Below are 23,808 nucleotides of genomic sequence, written 5' to 3'. Positions count from 1 at the left end.
CACTCCCTCTCCCTGACACTCTCCCTCTCCCTGACACTCTCCCTCTCCCTTACACTCTCCCTGACACTCTCCCTGACACTCTCCCTCTCCCTGACACTCTCCCCCTCACTCTCCCTGACACTCTCCCTTTCCCTGACACTCTCACTCTCCCTGACACTCTCCCTCTCCCTGACACTCTCCCTCTCCCTGACACACTCCCTCTCCCTCTCCCTGACCCTCTCCCTGACCCTCTCCCTGACACTCTCACTCTCCCTGACACTCTCACTCTCCCTGACACTCTCCCTCTCCCTAACACTCTCTCGCTCTCCCTGACACTCACCCTGACACTCTCCCTCTCCCTGACACTCTCTCGCTCTCCCTCTCCCTGACACTCTCCCTCTCCCTGACACTCTCCCTCTTACTGACACTCTCCCTCTCACTGACACTCTCCCTCTCACTGACACTCTCACTCTCCCTGACACTCTCACTCTCCCTGACACTCTCATTCTCCCTGACACTCTCACTCTCCCTGACACTCTCACTCTCCCTGACACTCTCCCTCTCCCTGACACTCTCCCTCTCCCTGACACTCTCCCTCTCCCTGACACTCTCCCTCTCACTGACACTCTCACTCTCCCTGACACTCTCATTCTCCTTGACACTCTCCCTCTCCCTGACACACTCCCTCTCCCTGACACTCTCCCTGTCCCTAATGCTCTCCCTCTCACTCTCCCTGACACTCTCCCTGGCCCTCTCCCTGACACACTCCCTCTCCCTGACACTCTCCCTCTCCCTGACACTCTCCCTCTCCCTGACACTCTCCCTCTCCCTGACACTCTCCCTCTCCCTGACACTCTCCCTGACACTCTCACTCTCCCTGACACTCTCCTCCTCACTCTCCCTCTCCCTGACACTCTCCCTCTCACTCTCCCTGACACTCTCACTCTCCCTCTCCCTGACACTCTGCCTCTCACTCCCTGACACTCTCTCTCTCCCTGACACTCTCACTCTCCCTGACACTCTCACTCTCCCTGATACTCTCACTCTCCCTGATACTCTCCTTCTCCCTCTCCCTGACACTCAACCTTTCCCTGACACTCTCACTCTCCCTGACACTCTCCCTCTCCCTGACACTCTCCCTCTCCCTGACACACTCACTCTCCCTCTCCCTGACACTCTCCCTCTCCTTGACACACTCACTCTCCCTCTCCCTGACACTCTCCCTCTCCCTGACACTCTCCCTCTCCCTGACACTCTCACTCTCCCTGACACTCTCACTCTCCCTGACACTCTCCCTTTCCCTGACAATCTCACTCTCCCTGACACTCTCCCTCTCCCTGACACTCTCCCTCTCCCTGACACACTCATTCTCCCTCTCCCTGACACACTCATTCTCCCTCTCCCTGACCCTCTCCCTGACACTCTCACTCTCCCTGACACTCTCACTCTCCCTGACACTCTCACTCTCCCTGACACTCTCCCTCTCCCTGACACTCTCCTCTCCCTGACACTCTCACTCTCCCTCTCCCTGACACTCTCACTCTCCCTGACACTCTCCCTCTCCCTGACACTCTCACTCTCCCTGACACTCTCACTCTCCCTGACACTCTCACTCTCCCTGACACTCTCACTCTCCCTGACACTCTCACTCTCCCTGACACTCTCACTCTCCCTGACACTCTCCCTCTCCCTGACACTCTCCCTCTCCCTGACACACTCACTCTCCCTCTCCCTGACCCTCTCCCTGACACTCTCACTCTCCCTGACACTCTCACTCTCCCTGACACTCTCCCTCTCCCTGACACTCTCACTCTCCCTGACACTCTCACTCTCCCTGACACTCTCCCTCTCCCTAACACTCTCTCGCTCTCCCTGACACTCACCCTGACACTCTCCCTCTCCCTGACACTCTCTCGCTCTCCCTCTCGCTGACACCCTCCCTCTCCCTGACACTCTCCCTCTCCCTGACACTCTCCCTCTCCCTGACACTCTCCCTCTCCCTGATACTCTCCCTCTCACTGACACTCTCACTCTCCCTGACACTCTCACTCTCCCTGACACTCTCACTCTCCCTGACACTCTCCCTCTCCCTGACACTCTCCTTCTCCCTGACACTCTCCCTCTCCATGACACTCTCTCTCTCCCTGACACTCTCCCTCTCCTTGACACACTCACTCTCCCTCTCCCTGACACTCTCACTCTCCCTGACACTCTCCCTCTCCCTGACACTCTCCCTCTCCCTGATACTCTCCCTCTCCCTGACACTCTCCCTCTCACTGACACTCTCACTCTCCTTGACACTCTCCCTCTCCCTGACACACTCCCTCTCCCTGACACTCTCCCTGACGCTCTCCCTCTCACTCTCCCTGACACTCTCCCTGGCCCTCTCCCTGACACACTCCCTCTCCCTGACACTCTCCCTCTCCCTGACACTCTCCCTCTCCCTTACACTCTCCCTGACACTCTCCCTGACACTCTCCCTCTCCCTGACACTCTCCCCCTCACTCTCCCTGACACTCTCCCTTTCCCTGACACTCTCACTCTCCCTGACACTCTCCCTCTCCCTGACACTCTCCCTCTCCCTGACACACTCCCTCTCCCTCTCCCTGACCCTCTCCCTGACACTCTCACTCTCCCTGACACTCTCACTCTCCCTGACACTCTCTCTCTCCCTGACACTCTCACTCTCCCTGACACTCTCACTCTCCCTGACACTCTCACTCTCCCTGATACTCTCACTCTCCCTGATACTCTCCTTCTCCCTCTCCCTGACACTCAACCTTTCCCTGACACTCTCACTCTCCCTGACACTCTCCCTCTCCCTGACACTCTCCCTCTCCCTGACACTCTCCCTCTCCCTGACACACTCACTCTCCCTCTCCCTGACACTCTCCCTCTCCTTGACACACTCACTCTCCCTCTCCCTGACACTCTCCCTCTCCCTGACACTCTCACTCTCCCTGACACTCTCACTCTCCCTGACACTCTCCCTCTCCCTGACACTCTCCCTTTCCCTGACAATCTCACTCTCCCTGACACTCTCCCTCTCCCTGACACTCTCCCTCTCCCTGACACACTCATTCTCCCTCTCCCTGACACACTCATTCTCCCTCTCCCTGACCCTCTCCCTGACACTCTCACTCTCCCTGACACTCTCACTCTCCCTGACACTCTCACTCTCCCTGACACTCTCCCTCTCCCTGACACTCTCCCTCTCCCTGACACTCTCACTCTCCCTCTCCCTGACACTCTCACTCTCCCTGACACTCTCCCTCTCCCTGACACTCTCACTCTCCCAGACACTCTCACTCTCCCTGAAACTCTCACTCTCCCTGACACTCTCACTCTCCCTGACACTCTCACTCTCCCTGACACTCTCACTCTCCCTGACACTCTCCCTCTCCCTGACACTCTCCCTCTCCCTGACACACTCACTCTCCCTCTCCCTGACCCTCTCCCTGACACTCTCCCTCTCCCTGACACTCTCACTCTCCCTGACACTCTCACTCTCCCTGACACTCTCACTCTCCCTGACACTCTCACTCTCCCTGACACTCTCCCTCTCCCTAACACTCTCTCGCTCTCCCTGACACTCACCCTGACACTCTCCCTCTCCCTGACACTCTCTCGCTCTCCCTCTCGCTGACACCCTCCCTCTCCCTGACACTCTCCCTCTCCCTGACACTCTCCCTCTCCCTGACACTCTCCCTCTCCCTGATACTCTCCCTCTCACTGACACTCTCACTCTCCCTGACACTCTCATTCTCCCTGACACTCTCACTCTCCCTGACACTCTCACTCTCCCTGACACTCTCCCTCTCCCTGACACTCTCCTTCTCCCTGACACTCTCCCTCTCCATGACACTCTCTCTCTCCCTGACACTCTCCCTCTCCTTGACACACTCACTCTCCCTCTCCCTGACACTCTCACTCTCCCTCTCCCTGACACTCTCCCTCTCCCTGACACTCTCCCTCTCCCTGACACTCTCCCTCTCCCTGACACTCTCCCTCTCACTGACACTCTCACTCTCCTTGACACTCTCCCTCTCCCTGACACACTCCCTCTCCCTGACACTCTCCCTGACGCTCTCCCTCTCACTCTCCCTGACACTCTCCCTGGCCCTCTCCCTGACACACTCCCTCTCCCTGACACTCTCCCTCTCCCTGACACTCTCCCTCTCCCTTACACTCTCCCTGACACTCTCCCTCTCCCTGACACTCTCCCCCTCACTCTCCCTGACACTCTCCCTTTCCCTGACACTCTCACTCTCCCTGACACTCTCCCTCTCCCTGACACTCTCCCTCTCCCTGACACACTCCCTCTCCCTCTCCCTGACCCTCTCCCTGACACTCTCACTCTCCCTGACACTCTCACTCTCCCTGACACTCTCACTCTCCCTGACACTCTCCCTCTCCCTAACACTCTCTCGCTCTCCCTGACACTCACCCTGACACTCTCCCTCTCCCTGACACTCTCTCGCTCTCCCTCTCCCTGACACTCTCCCTCTCCCTGACACTCTCCCTCTTACTGACACTCTCCCTCTCACTGACACTCTCCCTGACACTCTCACTCTCCCTGACACTCTCATTCTCCCTGACACTCTCACTCTCCCTGACACTCTCACTCTCCCTGACACTCTCCCTCTCCCTGACACTCTCCCTCTCCCTGACACTCTCCCTCTCCCTGACACTCTCCCTCTCACTGACACTCTCACTCTCCCTGACACTCTCATTCTCCTTGACACTCTCCCTCTCCCTGACACACTCCCTCTCCCTGACACTCTCCCTGTCCCTGACGCTCTCCCTCTCACTCTCCCTGACACTCTCCCTGGCCCTCTCCCTGACACACTCCCTCTCCCTGACACTCTCCCTCTCCCTGACACTATCCCTCTCCCTGACACTCTCCCTCTCCCTGACACTCTTCCTCTCCCTGACACTCTCCCTGACACTCTCCCTCTCACTCTCCCTGACACTCTCCTCCTCACTCTCCCTCTCCCTGACACTCTCCCTCTCACTCTCCCTGACACTCTCACTCTCCCTCTCCCTGACACTCTGCCTCTCACTCCCTGACTCTCTCTCCCTCTCCCTGACTCTCTCACCCTCTCCCTGACTCTCTCTCCCTCTCCCTGACTCTCTCTCCCTCTCCCTGACTCTCTCTCCCTCTCCCTGACTCTCTCTCCCTCTCCCTGACACTCTCCCTCTCCCTGACACTCTCCCTCTCCCTGACACTCTCACTCTCCCTCTCCCTGACACTCTCTCACTCTCCCTCTCCCTGACACTCTCTCCCTCTCCCTGACTCTCCCTGACTCTGACTATCCCTCTCTGTCCCCCTCTCCCTCTCTGTCTCCCTCTCCCTCTCTGTCCCCCTCTCCCTCCCCTTCTCCCTCTCTGTCCCCTTCTCCCTCTCTGTCCCCCTCTCCCTCTCTGTCCCCCTCTCCCTCTCTGTCCCCCTGTCCCTCCGACTCTGTCCCCCTCTCCCTCCGACTCTGTCCCCTCTCCCTCCGACTCTGTCCCCTCTCCCTCCGACTCTGTCCCCCTCTCTCTTTCAGACACACACTCTCTCAGACACACACACACTCTCTCTCAGACACACACACGCTCTCTCTCAGACAGACACTCTCCCTCTCTCAGACAGACACTCTCACTCTCTCAGACACACACACACTCTCTCAGACACACACTCTCTCTCAGACACTCTCTCTCTCTCTCAGACTCTCTCTCTCAGACTCTCTCTTTCTCTCAGACACTCTCTCTCTCTCTCAGACACTCTCTCTCTCTCAGACACTCTCTCTCTCAGACACTCTCTCTCTCTCAGACACTCTCTTTCTCAGACACTCACTCTCTCTCTCTCTCTCTCAGACACTCACTCTCTCTCTCATACACTCACTCTCTCTCTCTCAGACACACTCACTCTCTCTCTCAGACACACTCACTCTCTCTCTCTCTCAGACACACTCACTCTCTCTCTCAGACACACTCACTCTCTCTCTCTCAGACACACACACACACACACTTACACACACACACACACACACACACACACACACACACACACACACACACACACACACACTCAGACACACACACACACTCAGACACACACACACACACACACTCAGACACACACACACACACACACACACAGACACACTCAGATACACACACACAGACACACACTCACACAGACACACACAGACAGACACACACACACACAGACAGACAGACACACACAGACAGACACACACACACAGACGGGAAATCGGAACAGGGAGGAAATCGGAGCAGGAGGGCAAGGGGGAAGCAAGGCAGGCATGGAGCAGTAGTCACCTGACTTGCTCCATGCAGCAGTAAGAGGCGGGCAGCAGGCAGCAGGCAGCAGGAAGAGGCGGGCCTCACTATGCAAGCTCGGATAGAGCTTGCTCCGGGACAAAAAAAATTCTGGCAGTGTGCCAACACGCGCCAGCCAATCGGGAGAGGGGGGAGGTTTTTTTTTTTTCCTTTTGAGAAAGCGCACACAGCGTGAGTTAAATATTGGCGAGCTGGGCCGCAAATATGTTCATTGTGGGCTGCATGCGGCCCGCGGGCCGCGAGTTTGACATGCTTGATTTACACAAAACAGCCCAACATGTCCAACTTTATGTCCCACAATATAACCTTCTGATTGATCACTTTCTGACTTCAGTATCTCCTCTTTTCTACTTTCTGATCATCATGTCGTCCAATTTGCTACCTCTCATTTACTTCCTGCAATTCCTCCTGCCTTTCCCTGCTACACTCACAGCTGACATCTTTTTGACCTGCATGTAATACACCCTGACCTTGAACCTCTCTTCCTTCTGGGTAAGCTACCCAGCTATCTGAACAAGCTCCTCAACCCTACCACACACAGCACTTATCCCCTGAGATCAGACTCTCCCAACGTTCAACAAATTATCCGATTGCATAGCCCCCATAGTATATGGCTCAGCACCCCAAACCCACCTTAGCAAACTTGACACCCGCTACAATTCAATATGCCGTTTTGTTCTCCAATAAAACTACAACACACATCACTGCGAAATGCTCAAAGAACTAGATTGGTCATCACTTGAGTCTAGGCGCAAAGTTCATCATTCCTGTCTCACCCTCAAATACTTTCTGGGCAAGCTACCCAGCTACATGAACAAGCTCCTCGCCCCTACCACCCCATGCAGCACTTATCATCTGAGATCTGACTCTAAAAGACTCTGCACAGTCCCAACTTTCAACAAAGTATCCGGACGCTCCTCCTTCTCTTACCATGCACCTCACGTCTGGAACAATCTACCGGAGACTCTCACAGCCGCCTCAAGTATAAATTCTTTCAAAACTAAAGGTGTCTCACATTTTAATCTGGTCTGTAATTATGCCATACGCCTATAACATATATTATCTTTATCTGTTCATGCAATGTCTTTGTTAGAGATGGACGAATTTTGGGGGGCGGTTTTCGATCCGCAGCGGATCAGCCGACTCCTTTAGTTCGCGGATTTCAGTGGATCAATCTGGAAAAGGGCGATTCGCGTTTTGCTGATTTTTTTATTTTTATTATTATTATTATTAATACCAATATACTCTGCCGATTCCGCAACCCGTGGCGGGATTTGTAGAATCCAATCCGCAGACTGTATAACCCGGTTTATTTAATGTAACTATGTATTTGTAACCATGTATTTGTCATCATAACTCTGTGCCCAGGACATACTTGAAAACGAGAGGTAACTCTCAATGTATTACTTCCTGGTAACACATTTTATAAATAAATAAATTCTTCTCCACTGCTGACCCCGACAATCTTGTCAACACGTACAACGCTATCCCTTCTTCCTCACTTAATCTCGCACTCACTTACTTTCTCCGCTACAAATGTATCCTGCACTGCTTCAACTCTGCCCTCTCTGAGGCTAAACAACATTCCTCTTTTACCCTCATTAATTATTATAAATCTAACCCATGTCATCTTTTCTTTTTATAACTGACAGCTATATATGACATATTTACCTGCAGGACCAAAGTACTTTCCGTAGTAATAAGTTGCATCAGCAGTTGTTTCGCGCTCCCTATGTTTTTAAATCCATAGAGTAACAAGATGAGTGCTCCTTTTTTCTAACATTATCCCAACTCAGGGGGCCCCATAACTGATATCGTATCTCTCAGTACCGACGGGTCCTCAGATATTAACATTCTTATATTTAACAGCTTAAAGTTCCATTTCCCGATTAACACAGCAGATTGCTCATCCCAATAGCACCCCAAATGTATTAAAAGCGTTCATATATCAGGGGCATCAATAAAGTACAGGATGGAAGTACTTGTCATTGGTGTGCTACTGTAGAACACAAATCTTCACTCAAACTGGAGGCCAGTATGGTCATGGGAAAGGAGATCTGAACGAGAGCAGAGGCTAAACACAAGTGGGAAAAACCAGGTTATGAAAACTGGGCAGTCTAGGTGAACCAAGTAGCCCTTCTGCTCCGTCATTGTCAGTGGTTTTCAACTTTTCAAGGACTGCATTTAAGATGTATTATGACACCGAAGAATCCCAGCTCACCTATCCTATGACTATAACAATACTCTTGCTATGGAAGGCCTTATATTTTTTATCAAGACAAACATCTATCTACAACATATCTCTCTACAGGCAGTCCTCGGTTATCCAACGGAATCCGTTCTGGAAGTAGCGTTGGATAGTGAAACCGTTGCAAAGTGAGTCCCATGTTAATCAGTGGCGATGAGCGTTGGATAACGCATTCTGGCATCGAAAAACGGCCCATAGGGTTGCATTGTAAAGCGTTGGATATGCCATTCGTTGTAAAGTGAAACGTTGGATAGCGAGGACTACCTGCATATAAAATCTCTATTCCTCTTTATAAATCTCTATCACTTTATAAAGTCTCTCTCTCTAAAATCTCTCTCTATATAAAATCTCTCTCAATAAAATCTCTCTCAATAAAATCTCTCTCTCTCTATATCTGTCTCTCTCTCTCTATATATACATGTGTCTCTCTCCCTCCAGTTCTTTCTTGTAGTCCGTACATTAACAATGTAAGCAAATAAAGTTCCATCTGTATTCCTGATGATTGTATATAGTGATTGAAAGGCTCTCCACCTACCTGCTGCTGGCTTTGTTCTTCTAGGTTGAGTTTGACCTCCAGAGATTGCCGTGCTTCCAGAAAGGCTTTACGGTGTTTCCTATCCGCCATGTAGTAAGACATGATGCCCACGGTAATGGTGCACAGATAGATGGCTATGTTGGACAAGACCTTGGGAGGAAAGAAAAGCCAGCGGTCAGAGGCAGCTTCAGGCAAGATGGTGGAAAAAAAAAGATCTGCAACAGATTTATCCAAGAATACAAATAATGTTCCTTCTGGTTGGATATTCTTCTGTGATAAACTGGATGCCGGGAGTCTTTGCTAAATATTCCAGGATGTCTCAAAAATATCTAACGCTTACAATATTTATATAAGGCTGTTCCCACCCCACCCCCTCCCCAAAACCCCCAAATTTCCTACAGTATGTTGAAAGTGAGCTCAAACTGATGCCATTTTAAACAGATTATCAGCCTTATTTTATTTGCATTCCCCTATCTGCTTTTGATTTTGTTTTGATACACATTTTCGAAAGGCCCAAAGTCTGCAGTAAGATGTTCACACAGCAACTTCCGGGGTTTCTTTGAACTTGCTCCACCCTATAAGGCAGCACAAAGCAGGTTTCCATGCCGGCTTTAAAGCACATTATCGGTGAAGCTGTCTCATCCTGAGCTCACAGATAAGGCCCTTCAAAGTCTATTACTGTCCCCTAGGTGAGAGGGACTTAGCACCCATTTTTGATGTAGATACTCATGATCGGTCATCTACATCATGAAAGGGAATACGATAGGACCATATTCTGGCCGTTAGGGGGTTGGACAGTGTTAAATGTCGGCGGGGGTCCCATTCAGACGCAGGAACCCCCACAGGGTTAATCCTGTCTGTTTCCGGTGCCACGATCGCGCACACTATTATTGTTCTCCCCCCACATTGTGCTGTGCTGTGGAATATGTTGGCGCCATAAAAATAAAAGATAAGAAATAATTTGCCCAAAGAAACAATGTAATTGAAATATATATATATATTCTTTTATATATGTACTTTCTTGTATATATGCAAAGCTTTATTTAGATAGCACCATCCGTGTACACAGCGCATCACAGCAGTAATACACATTACATCATAATATAACACATAATAGGGATAAGCACTTCAGACATAAAAGTAACATGAGGAAAAGGAGTCCCTGCCCTGAAGAGCTTGCAATCGAAGTGGTAGAGAGAGTGTACAGAGACAGTAGGAGGGTGTTCTGGTAAGTGTGTCTGCAAGGGGTCAAGGTCGATGTATGATGTGTATAGTATCAGCCACGGAGCTACTCCCAAGCTTCATTAAAGAGGTGTTTTAAGATGGGTCTAACAGTGAGTAGAAAGGGTGCTCGTCTGACACTCCAAAGGTGGGGAGCAGTATATATATCAGATATATAAATCTGGAGCAGGAGTTTAACATCAGTTTGTCCCCAGCTTTGGGGCTGGTAGACGTTGGTAAATAAACTGCATTTGTTAGCAAACTCTGACCTAGCAGGTTTTGTTCATGCAAATAACACTGGGAAAACGATGGCCGAAGATGCACCACCTTATAGATCCCATTACAATGTTTCCAGCAACTAGCACATTCCTAATTCCTTGTGTCAATCCTCACATCACTCACTTAATGGTCTGGCATAATGGCCAATATTTACTATGCAGTCTTCTGCCAAAAGAGACTTCCGGCTCTGGGAAAACACCTTGCAGATCATTGATTTGCATAGACTGTACGGTGTATTGCAGCGCTAGGTGCTGACTTATCTCAGAAGGCTGCTTAGTACGTACGGTCCTACTTCTGCAAAGCACTTAGGGCCAGATCCACAGAGGTCCCTTAACTCGGGCTCATAACGGCACGTTATCAAAATCAGCAACGCCCCATTATTTTCACTGAGGTTAACTCATATCCATAAAGCTAGTTAGATGCAAAACAACGGCTATTGTCTATCAGTGGTTCCCGAATCCAGTCTTCAAGGAACACTAACAGTTACAGGTTTTAAGTCTATTGAGCACAGGTGGTTCAGTCAAAAATGATCGGGCCACCTGTGCTAATGAGAGGATAGCCTTAAACCTGCACTGTATCGTGTTCCTTGTGGTCTGGATTTGGGAACCACTGGTCTATCTCATTAGAATAGATTTACCATTATTTTAAGTTAGCACTAGCTTGCTTTAGCTTCCGATAACATGGGGTTAGCATGACTTACCTAAAGGTGCCGCTACTCCCAATCCAGACCCTAAAATATATGGGGTTTGCTGGAGAGGAAGAGAGAGTTTGGATGGGAGTATATTTCAGAGTCTGAGTGGGAATAGGACTGGAGTTGGGAACCTAATACTTATTTTTATTACTTTCAAGAGGCTGGAGAAGGCTTTGGGAAGCTTCAAGAGGCTGGAGAAGGCTTTGAGAAGCTTGAAGAGGCTGGAGAAGGCTTTGGGAAGCTTCAAGAGGCGCGTGGATGATTTATGTAAGGCACAGGATTGAAACTTGTTTTTGGAGAAATGTTTTCATTCTCTAGAGGCATGTGGATGCACAACATGGACCTTTAACCCAGGGGTTTTAAGGACATCCCAGCTTCAGCACAGGTGGCCCAATCAGTACCTGCTTCCACACAGGTGGATCAAACAGTCCCTGCTTCAGCACAGGTGGCTCAATTAGTGGCTCAGAGAGGATGGCGGTCGCAGTCAGTGGCGGAGACTCGTGGATGAGGGAGCTTCGGGAGGAAGTGCAGCGGCGCGGTCCTGAGTGGCTGTTGGCTCATGAGCTCAGGATTTCAGCCGGGGGGGGGATCGCCCACCAGAGCAAAGAGACAGAAGCAGAGGTGGGAGATTTTTTTTATTTTTATATACCTGCGGATTTTGTTGGGGTGGGTTTGGGAGGGGTGGCGCGTTTGGGTGTGATTTGTATGGTGGGATGGCCGCGGATTCCGGAATCCGTTGGCGGATTGTCATTTTGCTGATCTTCTGACGGATGGCAGATTCTGCTTGGGTGGGAATTTGGCGCGGAATCAAATGATGAGTGCAGATGTGTGTGTATGTAGGGCAAAGTGTGGGCATGTAGTTCATAGCTTGAGCGGATTTTGGCGGGAGCAGCTGGAGCAGGAACTGCAGGAGGGAATGGCTAGGACTATGGTGGAACCAGTCTCCGCTGAAGCTGAGCCCATCAGGGCAGGAGAGGAGAGATGTGGGTACAGTACGAGATGGACATCAGGAGGTGCGGGGGGTTGGGAGGGTGCGATAGGATCATCAAGGGGGCAAGGGTGGTGTTGGGGTAGTAGGGCCTGTGCCAGGGCAAGGGGCAGGGGTGGAAATGTTCAGAGCCTTGGGGGAGGTTTTTGTGAAATGGAGTCGTAGAGGAGAGCAAGGTCATGGTGTGGTAAGTGGGGGGGGGATGTCAATCGGTGACAGGGATGTGAGCGATTGAGGGAACGGGGACAACTCACTGGTGCAGTATTCCTAGATTTTGCAAAGGCTTTTGACACAGTTGATCATGCTATCCTGCTTAACAAACTCCAGAGCTCTGGAATAGGGAAACATGCTTTAAACTGGTTTCAGTCCTACCTATCAGGAAGATCCCAACATGTATCCATCTCAGGCTCTAACTCCAACCCCCTGGATATCACCTGTGGTGTCCCGCAAGGCTCTGTTCTGGGGCCCCTACTCTTCTCAGTGTTCATTAATGATCTTCCCACAGCTTGTAAGGAAGCCTCAATACACATGTATGCAGATGACACAATCCTGTATGCACACAGCCATAGCCTCTCTGACCTTCAACACATACTTCAGTCTGACTTTTTGAGACTCGAAAACTGGATTTCCCAAAACAAACTGTTTTTAAACACTGACAAGACTGTAACAATGGTATTTGGGACCAAGACTAAATTTGTAAAGCTTCCAGTGACTGAGCTCCTGATTAGAACCAACGCTAAAACCACCCTAACACCTGTCACTAGTTTTAAATACCTGGGCTTATGGTTTGACTCCCACTTAACATTCGGGATGCACATTGATACCCTGACAACCAAGACCTATGCCAAACTAGGGGTACTTTACAGGAACAAATCCTCCCTAAGTCTCCTGGTCAGAAAGCGTATTGCACAGCAGATGCTAATGCCAATTATTGACTATGGAGACATAGTATATGGCTCGGCTACTCAAACCCACCTTAGCAAACTTGACACCCTCTACAATTCAATTTGTCGTTTTGTTCTCCAATGCAACTACAACACACATCACTGCGAAATGCTCAAAGAACTAGATTGGTCATCACTAGAGTCTAGGCGCAAAGTTCACCTTTCCTGTCTCACCCTCAAATACTTTCTGGGCAAGCTACCCAGCTACCTGAACAAGCTCCTCACCCCTACCACATGCAGTACCTATCACCTGAGATCAGACTCCAAAAGACTATTCATGGTCCCAAGACTCAACAAAGTATCCGGACGTTCCTCCTTCTCCTTCCGTGCACCCCAAAACTGGAACAACCTACCAGAGACTCTCATATCCACCACCAGCTTAAGTTCTTTCAAATCTAAGGCTGTCTCACACTTTAATCTGGTCTGTAACTGTTTCATACGCTCATAATATATATTTTCTTTAACTGTGCATGCAATGTCTTGTATATAAATGTATACCTTGTTCATTTATGTAACTGTATTTGTAACCATGTATTATTTGTTTTACTCTGTGCCCAGGACATACTTGAAAACGAGAGGTAACTCTCAATGTATTACTTCCTGGTAAAATATTTTATAAATAAAATAAATAAATAAATAAATAATGTTGGGGGCAGTTTGCGGCAGGGGTGTCACGGGGGGTGGGGGTAGCAGGGGTGCTACCTTTGCTTAGCTAGCCCGATGGGGTTGCCCCTATCGGTAGCAGTGCACGAGCGGGCATGGAAGGAAGATTATGTCATATATTGACATTATTGCCGGACTATAAGGAGCCAACAAAGTCGGACAAAAAGAAGGATAAGAAAGAGGAGGAGGAAGAGAGGGAAAGGAGGCAGGCTCCTACATCTTTTGGGGACTGGCTGCACGCCTATGCCATTTTAGCCAGCGTGATAGGTGAGAAGATGCCTGAGAATTGCTTGCCGCTCTTCAAGTATGTGGATACGATTTAGGAGGTCTATAAGTTTTATGGAAAAAGGCGATTAAGAAACAGTTGCGAGGGGACGTGAAGGATATGGACCTGTTGGTGTCCAAAATGATGCCACATAAAACTAACTCCTCTCTTCCAGGGGCTGAGCAAGAAGGGCAATCGGCCAGGGATAAGAAGGGGGTTCTTGCGGGCAGAAAAATGAGGGTCATTGTCAGCGGGGCACGGGGAGTCATTTTAAGCACGGGTGTAATAGATTCGGGGGTAGCCTTCCTGTAACAAAGTGCTTTAAAAAGGGCAAGGGTGGATTTAAGAAAAGAGTAAGTGGAGAGGCTGGGTCAAAGAGCAAGGTCAACAGTGACTGTTGATAAGATGGTACCATGGCTCGGCCGCTACTCGAATAGGGTGGCAGTGGAATTGTTAGAGACAGGTTTTAGGGAGGTGAAGGATCCCCTCTGTAGAAGGAATTTGAAATAACTGGAGAGGCTCATAAGGGTAGAGCGGACAAAGTTAGATAAGGAGTTGGGGGCGGGCAGAATGGCAGGACCGTTTTCCTCTCCCCAACATGACCAGGGTTGAGAGCTTCTCCGTTGGGGGTGGTCCCAAAGAAGGAAGTGGGTTCCTGCTGTCGGATACATCACTGGCATACCCGGAGGAGTTGTCAGTGAATGATGGAACTAACAAAGAATTTCGTGGCCTCAAACGTGGTTGTGAATGAGCAATCAGCATCACCTGGTGGTCCAGATACTGAGGTCTCTGATTCCATAGGGCCCGGATCATAATGTATGATTCAAGGCTAACACGTCCCAGGTTTGAATAACAAGATAGTAGATTCCTTTTCTCGTTTTCAGTGCACAGCGTTCCAGGAGTGGGTCCCGGAAGCAGCAACAACAGGAGAACCATGCCAACACAAGCTGAGGCAGGAAGCAGCTCGGGAGTGATGGAGCTAGTAAGGGCTTCTGTATCCCCAGGTCCGTGGTCGGCATACACCAGGGCTTGGGAAGAATGATGGTCTGGTTAAGTGCAGGCGGGGAAGAACAAAGGCCTGAGGGTGTCACGATAGAGGCAACCATGGATAACATTTTAAGGTTCCTGGTAAAGAAATGGGAACTGGGAGGATCAGCCTCAATGATAGCAACATTTTTAGGAGGCATCTCCTTAAAGTTGAAGGGAGACAGGGACTTTACTAAGAATTTTGTAACACGCAATAATGATAGTGGCAGGTTGGAATAGGGAGGCCAAATCCAAGGATGGTAGGGCCCCGATTTTGGCAGCAATGTTGAAAGAATTGTAGGTGCAACACAGGAAAAGGAAAATGGGTTCACCTAGGGTGGTTAGAGGGCAGGATTATCTGACCGGTACCATTCCAGGCTACTACGGCCGGTGACCTTCCAGGTGGAATTTGTGGAAGGCGGTGCCATTCCACACTAGGCTCGGTTGGGAGGTAGTGACCTTCCAGGTGGAATTTGTGGAAGGCGGTGCCATTCCACACTAGGCTCGGTTGGGTGGTAGTGACCTTCCGATGGGGGCTCTGAGCATTCAGACTAAGGTACTGAATGGCTAGAGGAGCACGAGCTGAGGGTGTCCCTCGAGCTCCAGTAGGTATGAGCGAAGCAATCTGCCTGGGTCCCTAGTTGGGGATAAATACTGTATTGTAATAAATAAAGCTGTAGCCTTTCATTTCTCCCTAGAAGTTGTATGGCGTGGTTATTGGGAATGGGAGAGGGGTCCAGCTCCAGGCATGGGGTAAGTCAAGAGAAAGGACATGTGGGAAATCCTTTGACATTTTAGGATAAAACCTTTGTCATGAGGAAATTGCATAGGGAGCCATTTGCACTTGGTTAATTCTTTAATACAGGCATACCCCGCATTAATGTACGCAATGGGACTGGAGCATGTATGTAACTATGTAACACAGGCATACCCCGCATTAACGTACGCAATAGGACCGGAGCATGTATGCAAAGCGAAAATGTACTTAAAGTGAAGCACTACCTTTTCCCCACTTATCGATGCATGTACTGTACTGCAAGCCTCATATACGTGCATAACGGATATAAATAACATATGTGTAACAGGCTCTATAGTCTCCCCGCTTGCGCACAGCTTCGGTGCAGGTAGGGAGCCGGTATTGCGGTAGGACGTGCTGACAGGCGCATGCGTGAGCTGCTGTTTGTCTATTGGGGCGATATGTCCTTACTCGCGAGTGTACTTACAGTGAGTGTCCTTAAACCGGGGTATGTCAGTAACTGGGGTATGCCTGTACTGTATCTTTGTTTCTGTATATTTCTATTTGTATACGGTGCTACAATGTTCCTTTTTTCTCTCATGCTTCGTCCGACGGCAACCTCCCGTGTGTATGTTTTTTCCTATAAAAGGTCATATAAAAACCAGATTCTTGGCATGCCTCAAAGATTTCATTTTCTATTCCTGGATTAGGATAGGCTTAATTTTGTATATAAAGGAATGACTCAGGCAAAGGATAGACAAATGTGTTTTCAACAGCACTGCGCAGCTGTATACTACAAAGTATATACTGTACGTCAAATAGCTCGTAATAACATGTACCAAAGTCTCCCGGTGACAAAACGGGGATAAAAAAAACAGCAGCACTGGCTTCCCACTGAAAGAAGTCGGATATTTTCCTTTGATTCATATGTTGCAATTCCCCCCCCCCCCCCAGTTTTGCAGACGAGATGCTGTACTGTATTGTATTGTATTGTATTGTATGTCTTTATTTATATGGCGCCATTAATGTACATAGCGCTTCACAGCAGTAATACACGTGGTAATCGAATAAATAACAGATAATATAAATAACAGATCATGGGAATAAGTGCTTTAGACATAAACATAACATTAAGGAAGAGGAGTCCCTGCCCCGAGGAGCTTACAGTCTAATTGGTAGGTAGGGAGAACGTACAGAGACAGTAGGAGGGAGTTCTGGTAAGTGCGTCTGCAGGGGGCCAAGCTTTATGTATCATGTGTTCAGAATGTTCACAGTGCTATTCGTATGCTTCTTTAAGCAAGTGTGTCTTAAGGTGAGTCTTAAAGGTGGATAGAGAGGGTGCTAGTCGGGTACTGAGGGGAAGGGCAAATAACCCCCCTGATAGCATATTGTGTTAGACTGCAGGGGTTCTCAACTCCAGTCAACAATTGAGCCACTGATTGAGCCACTTGCGCTGATGCTGGGCTATCCTTAAAACCTGACCTGTTGGGGGGGGGTCTTGCGGACTGGTGTTGAGAGCCCCTGTGTTAGAGTATATATTGATCAAGTTTCAATGCCCAGAGGGAACTCCCCTCAAAATCAGTAATATGACATCGTATTCTTAACGGTTTCACTGCCAAACGGGACAGCAATGCACTGCAGCGGGTTACGTTACTATTTTAGCATAAATTACATATTTGTAATATATTTGTTACGTTGTACAGAAAGTCCAAATATATATAGACACACACCTGTATACCTGTATGTATGTATATCTATTCACAAGTCTGTAGTGCCGCCTCTATTAATGAACTCTCTTTCTCATATATACAGGCATACCCCGCATTAACGTACGCAATGGGACCGGAGCATGTATGTAAAGCGAAAATGTACCTTTTTTCCACTTATCGGTGCATGTACTGTACTGCAATTGTCATATACGTGCATAACTGATGTAAGTAACGCATTTGTAACCGGCTCTATAGTCTCCCCGCTTGCGCACAGCTTCGGTACAGGTAAGGAGCCGGTATTGCTGTTTAGGACGTGCTGACAGGCGCATGCGCGAGCTGCCGTTTGCCTATTGGGTGATATGTCCTTACTCGCTCGTTACTCGATTGTTACGGGAGACTCCAACACAAAGATCGGTGCCCGGCAGAAAGACGGAGCATCAGTTGGTAAGTATGGTTACGGTGAGAGGAATAATCATGGAGACACATTGATAGAATTGGCAGAATGTAAATCTTTTTACATCATTCATTCTTCAAGAAGAATCTAAATAGAACATTGGACGTGGTATGGACCCAATGGAATCAAAATGAAATGGACTGTATCCCAGCTAATAGAAACATGTGATGGAAGACTGTCCAGTCCTTCATCGTGAGTGATCACTGATTGCTTCCCTGCAAATTACATCTAAATGACAAGACGGAAAGCAGAAAACTGATTAAAAGGAAGGCAAAAAACAATCAACCTCGATAACCTCAAGAAAGCGAATTTCCACTAGAACTGAAACAGCGCTTCAGCGCGTTTAAATGCATGGGGGCACTTTAAAAAAACAACCATAAAGAACTTATGAAGATTGTAGCCGAAAGTGCAGAAAAAAGTGGAGGAATCGCCAACAAAAAAAAAAAACGTCGACGTCATGATGCCGTGTTGTCACGGTGACATGACGGCACATGACAATGCGTTAACATGACAACCCGCAGTCATGTGATGTCACCGGACGTAGCTGGTGTAGGGCCGGCAGGTAAGTGAAATGTGTCGGGCCACATCTCACCTCCAACCCGCCCCTGCAATCCACAAACGTTTTAACTGAAGATGTAACTGTGATATAGCGAGGAAGACCTCTGACAATACTAAAAGCTTAAAGAAGACGAAGCAGCAGCGTGCGATTGAGACGGAGCAAATCTTGGCACTCATACAAGATGACTGATCAACAACAAAAGAATGTGCACTTATCATAAAGGGAGTTGAGGACGTCTACGTGAAATTGTACGGGAACACAAATAATACAAGGCGTGATCCAGCAGAGGAAGTGTGAGAAGAATCCATCAATAATGCACCATGCATCCTAGCAGAATAAGTGGCAAAAGCACTAACATCCATGAACAATGGGAATGTCCTGGAGGAAGATTACAACTGAAATCTTTAAAGAAGCTGGGGAAGAATGTTTTATTTTATAATGGGCAAATGCACTATTATCCATATCATGTTATGTCTCTGGTTTTAAATATATATTGCCATGCTCAGTAGCACTCCACTTTGACACTTATACGCATATATATACTGCTGCGGCCAAGTTTATTCGAGCATTTGCCCGTTCTTGGCCGCAGCAGTAGCCTGGCGCGTGCCCGAGGGTGACGGGCGCGCGCCGAAGCAGGGGAAGAGCGCCCTCCGTTCGGGGCGCTCTCCCTACCGCTGCCGGGTCCGCCGGGTCTCCCGGAACCCCCTGCCGCCGTCCCCCACATCGCGGGACACCAGGGCTCCCTCGGGGAGCCCTGGACGCGCGTGCAGGGGGCGCAGGCTCCCGAAGACGTGTGACCGCGCGTCTATGACGCGCGGCACGCTGAGGGGCGGCCACTAGCAAGCCGGGAAATCTCCCGGCTTGCGGATCTGGCCGCACTGCAATTAAGTGTGTCGGCAGTGTATATATATATATATATATATATATATATATATATATATATGTATATATATACCATATATTGTGGTTATATTGGGGGTTCAATATGAGTTTGTAGGGGTTTTGTGTGTAATAGTCATTTTGCCCATTACTGTACTGTAATGTGTGTGTGGTGTATTTATTTAAATGTATTGCACATTTTTTTTTGCTACATGATTGGTACCGCAGGCCAGCGGGGACCACCCGAGGGCCCCCAGACACCCACGGGGACTACCTGAGGGCCCCAGGACACCCACAGGGACCACCTGAGGACACCCGGACACGCACGGGGACCACCTGAGGATACCCGCGACCTCCGGTATCAATCATGTGGGGGTAGAGGAGGTGGGTATTAGTCTTTATTGTGGGTAGCGGGGGTGGGTGAAGGGGGTATTTGGCCCTTGGTGGGTAGCGGGAGGAGTTAACCCCTTCATTGCCTTCACGGTTAGCCGCTAAGGCAGGCCTGCACAATCTGTAAAGTGAAACGGGCCAAACTGCTCCAAGGAAAGCAGATTCGGGCCGTACTTTAATAGAAATGATCTAATTTCCGGGATTATTAAAAAAAACTCCCTCACCCCTCCCCCATCTCATGACTCTTACCTGCGGTGAGGTGCGGCGGTGAGGTGCGGCGATCCCCATCTCCTCCCCTGCAAATTCTACTCTTTCCCCTAACGTTCCTGAAAAAATGGCAATGCTGCGTCAAAAGACGCCACGTTGCCATGGCAACGGGACGCTACGTTACGGTGTGACTGTGACGTCACACAGCGCCACTTTGCATGACGCCGTGTGATGTTACGGCATCATGTATTGTCCTGTTACCCTGGCGACGTAGCGTCTTTTGACGCTGCGTGGCCATTTTTTCAGGAACGAAAGGGGAAAAGTGTAGAATTTGAAGGGGAGACGATGGAGATCGCCGCACCGCGCCTCCGGACCCCGCCGCACCGCGTCTCCGGACCCCGCAGGCCGCACAGTGAGTCCGGGCGGCACGCGGACATGTTGTGCAGGCCTGTAAATGCATTGTTATGCACCAGTCTCACGCCTACTTTTTCTGACGTGAAGATTTGGGGCTGAAACTCGCCATTCTAGAGCCGCGATACGTCTCAATAAACTAATCGGAGCTACTAGAATTGCACGAGTTTCAGAACCTGCCGATAAGTGGCTTATCGACACTCACCCGGCTATTTTGTTATGACGGCTGAAATTTTTGCCGATTCATGCCTTTATCACCCACTTATCAAGGCAGGGTTTGCCAATGCCTTTTGACTATGTTATTAATTTGTGGCCATTGTTTATTAAAGGTTTCTACCACTTTTGATGCCGCTTCTACCGGTTTCTTTCGTAAAAAGTCTCGCCTATACTTAGTCCGGTGATATGCTTGTTTGATATTATTCCTGCTATATCCCCGTGCCTGGATTCTCTCTTTCATTTGCTTAGATTCTTCTTCAAACTCGTCATCAATCGAGCAGTTTCTCCTTACTCGAAGGAATTGCCCTATAGACAGTGTTCGACAAACCTATAGATTTGCTCGCCCCGGGCGAGTGGATTTAACCCCCAGGCGAGTAAATATTGGCCCAAGCAGCACACGTTTGGTACTAGGTGGCGAGTAGATTTTTTTGTGTGGCGAGCAGATTTTTTGGTGATTTGTCAACCACTGCCTATAGATATCCCTTTAATAAGGCTATTAGTTGCCATAAGAACTAGACCTCACTGTATCCCTATTTTGGGATGTGGGGAGCACCTACATATGCTATTAAGCAGCTCAGATTTTTAATATACAGTCGGTTATAAACTTACCTGTGATCACTCGGTCTGATATTATTTATGCCAACTATGTTTGGAGTTAGGTATATAAGAGTGTAGAATATATATGCATTTGAGATAACGGTCATTACTACAGTACGCCTCACTATACCCCTGCAACATTATTGTATCATGTGGGTTTGTATTTAGACCTTGAGAATTAACACAACGTTTGTATGATAAGACTCTTGGTTTTAGCACACAGAGACACACATCAAGCTCAGTACGTGTGTACTTCATTCTCTACTATTTATAGTGATCTACCACAAGACCCCTCCTTGTATCTGTCTGAGTATAGTTATCTGATCTCCATCTATAGGGGTCAACTATACCACATTGTGGTCTGGTAACGTTTAATACCTATTATTAACTTAAGTGTTGTTTATGTTGTGTTAGTTTCATGTGTCACATTGTTTTACTACATGCCTAATAAAGGCTATATTTGAATTTATTTGTAGTCAGGGTCCCTCCGGTCCCCCTGACTCCCGGTTCTCTTCTCCCTTACCTCCAGTTTTGCAGGGGCGCTGCGGGGGCGAGCGCGTCGCCGGGAGTTTCCGGTGGCAGCTGCGGCCGGACGCCGCCATGTTGAATGTGTCCGTGCATGCGCGGAGGGTCGCGCATGCGCAGAGGCGATCCAGCGGCCATGTTGTAGTTGGCGCGAAGTTCGCGCATGCGCAGGAGGTGGTTGGAGTTGCGGCGGCCATTACAGTTAGTGCAGGGGCTCTTGGAGGTTGCGCATGCGCAGGTAGGGCTAGCGGCGGCCATTACAAACTCGCGCATGCACAGTGCAGATCGCACACGCGGCCCCAATATTAAAGAGGCCATGGAGGACTACAGCCCCCAGTGTGCTTAGGGGCAGGTAGGTCACCTGACGCCAGGGAGCCAAAAGGGTTACAGGATTCCCTGGAGGAGAGATACATTTGGCGCGCTTAGAACAGGAAGGGGCAGTAGGAGCTGGGAAATAGACAGGGGAGGGTGTGTAGGTGCAGGGAGCAAGGGGCCAGAGACTCCCATAGGCCCTGAGTCATTGTATAGTTTGCGTCTGGTTCTCAATGATTAGTATGTGCTATTTGCAGACAGTTTTTCTGCAGAGCTCAGCAGCCAGATTGCAGGATAGCAGATACAGGAGGTGCTTAACAGATAGAAACACTGCATTGTTGTCTGGAAGTATTTTTCACTCCATGACTATTTAACTATTTAACCCTAGAGACATACAAAATATTAAGTTTATTTTGCAATTTTGGGACATTTTCAAGCTATGTAAATATTTGCCAAACATCATTGTATCTTTTCCAACTACTTAAAATACCCTAATAGCCATATTATAACGTGGGGGTTTTAGTTAACTAGTTTAGTGCCATAGGACCAAAATTCAATAGTTATTCTTCTGGCACTGACATTGATGGCTAAATTATCCCACAATTTAGTTTTTTTAAGTTATTATAAGGATATACTGTATGTGTCTGCGGATTTTATCCGAATAAACACAATTTTATTCCACTACTGTGTTCTGCCTAGTGAGTGATCCCGGTTAAAAGGTGTTAAAAATCCTGGTCTCCTGTGACAGGGAGTATTGTGTGTGTGATGTGGAGGAGGGGGAGTATTGTGTGTGTGATGTGGAGGAGCGGGAGTATTGTGTGTGTGATGTGGAGGGTGAGTTTTATGTATGTGATGTGGAGGAGGGGGAGTATTGTGTGTGTGATGTGGAGGAGCGGGAGTATTGTGTGTGTGATGTGGAGGGTGAGTTTTATGTATGTGATGTGGAGGAGAGGGAGTATTGTGTGTGTGATGTGGAGGGGGAGTATTATGTATGTGGGGGGATGGGTTGTGTGTATGAGAGAGAGGTTTGGGGGACGAGGGAGAGAGGTGGGGGTGTGAGGGAAAGGCGGTGGTCATGTGGGAGAGGGGAGAGATAGGTGGGTGGTTGAGGTGAGAGAGAGGTGGATGGGAGAGGTGAGAGAGAGGTGGATGGGAGAGGTGAGAGAGGGGTGGATGGGAGAGGTGAGAGAGAGGTGGATGGGAGAGGTGAGAGAGAGGTGGATGGGAGAGGTGAGAGAGAGGTGGGTGTGAGAGATAAACGGGGAGTCTCACATGGCCGCCGACACTGGGGGTGGTTGGGGTGTAGGGGGAGGAGCCCAGTGGAAATTGTAGTCCTGGACCCAGGGAAAGCTGTCTGTGGCCCTGCTCAAATTAAAAAGTTCAACTCCGGAGACCCCCTGCATTGGGGGGCACAAGATTTGTCTGGGGGGCTCGGTGGTGGCAGAGGCCCCGCACTCTTCCCCAAGGCATTTAAATTAAATGCCAAGGGACCACGCGAGGCCTCTGCAACTACACTTACCCTGATTCTGAAGCTTGGTGTCGGGCGTCGACATGGCAATGTGGCATCAAATGATGCCGCTGGGCCATGTGACGTCACCTCACCATGGCAACATGGTGTCAAATGAC

At 49.2% G+C, this 23,808-nt stretch overlaps 1 protein-coding gene across 3 annotated transcripts in view; it reads right to left on the bottom strand.

The window, feature by feature from the left end:
• ADCY3 (adenylate cyclase 3) overlaps positions 1-23,808 on the bottom strand; it is a 251,630-nt gene that overhangs the window by 181,559 nt on the left and 46,263 nt on the right. For all 3 annotated transcript variants that reach the window (XM_075598633.1, XM_075598634.1, XM_075598632.1), the window contains exon 2: positions 9,111-9,260. In XM_075598633.1, the coding sequence (XP_075454748.1) occupies positions 9,111-9,260 (150 nt within the window). The remainder of the gene's footprint in view (positions 1-9,110; positions 9,261-23,808) is intronic.

Source organism: Ascaphus truei, chromosome 4 (assembly GCF_040206685.1).
Source record: "Ascaphus truei isolate aAscTru1 chromosome 4, aAscTru1.hap1, whole genome shotgun sequence".
NCBI lineage: Eukaryota > Metazoa > Chordata > Amphibia > Anura > Ascaphidae > Ascaphus > Ascaphus truei.
This window is presented reverse-complemented; position numbering and strand designations above follow the sequence as displayed.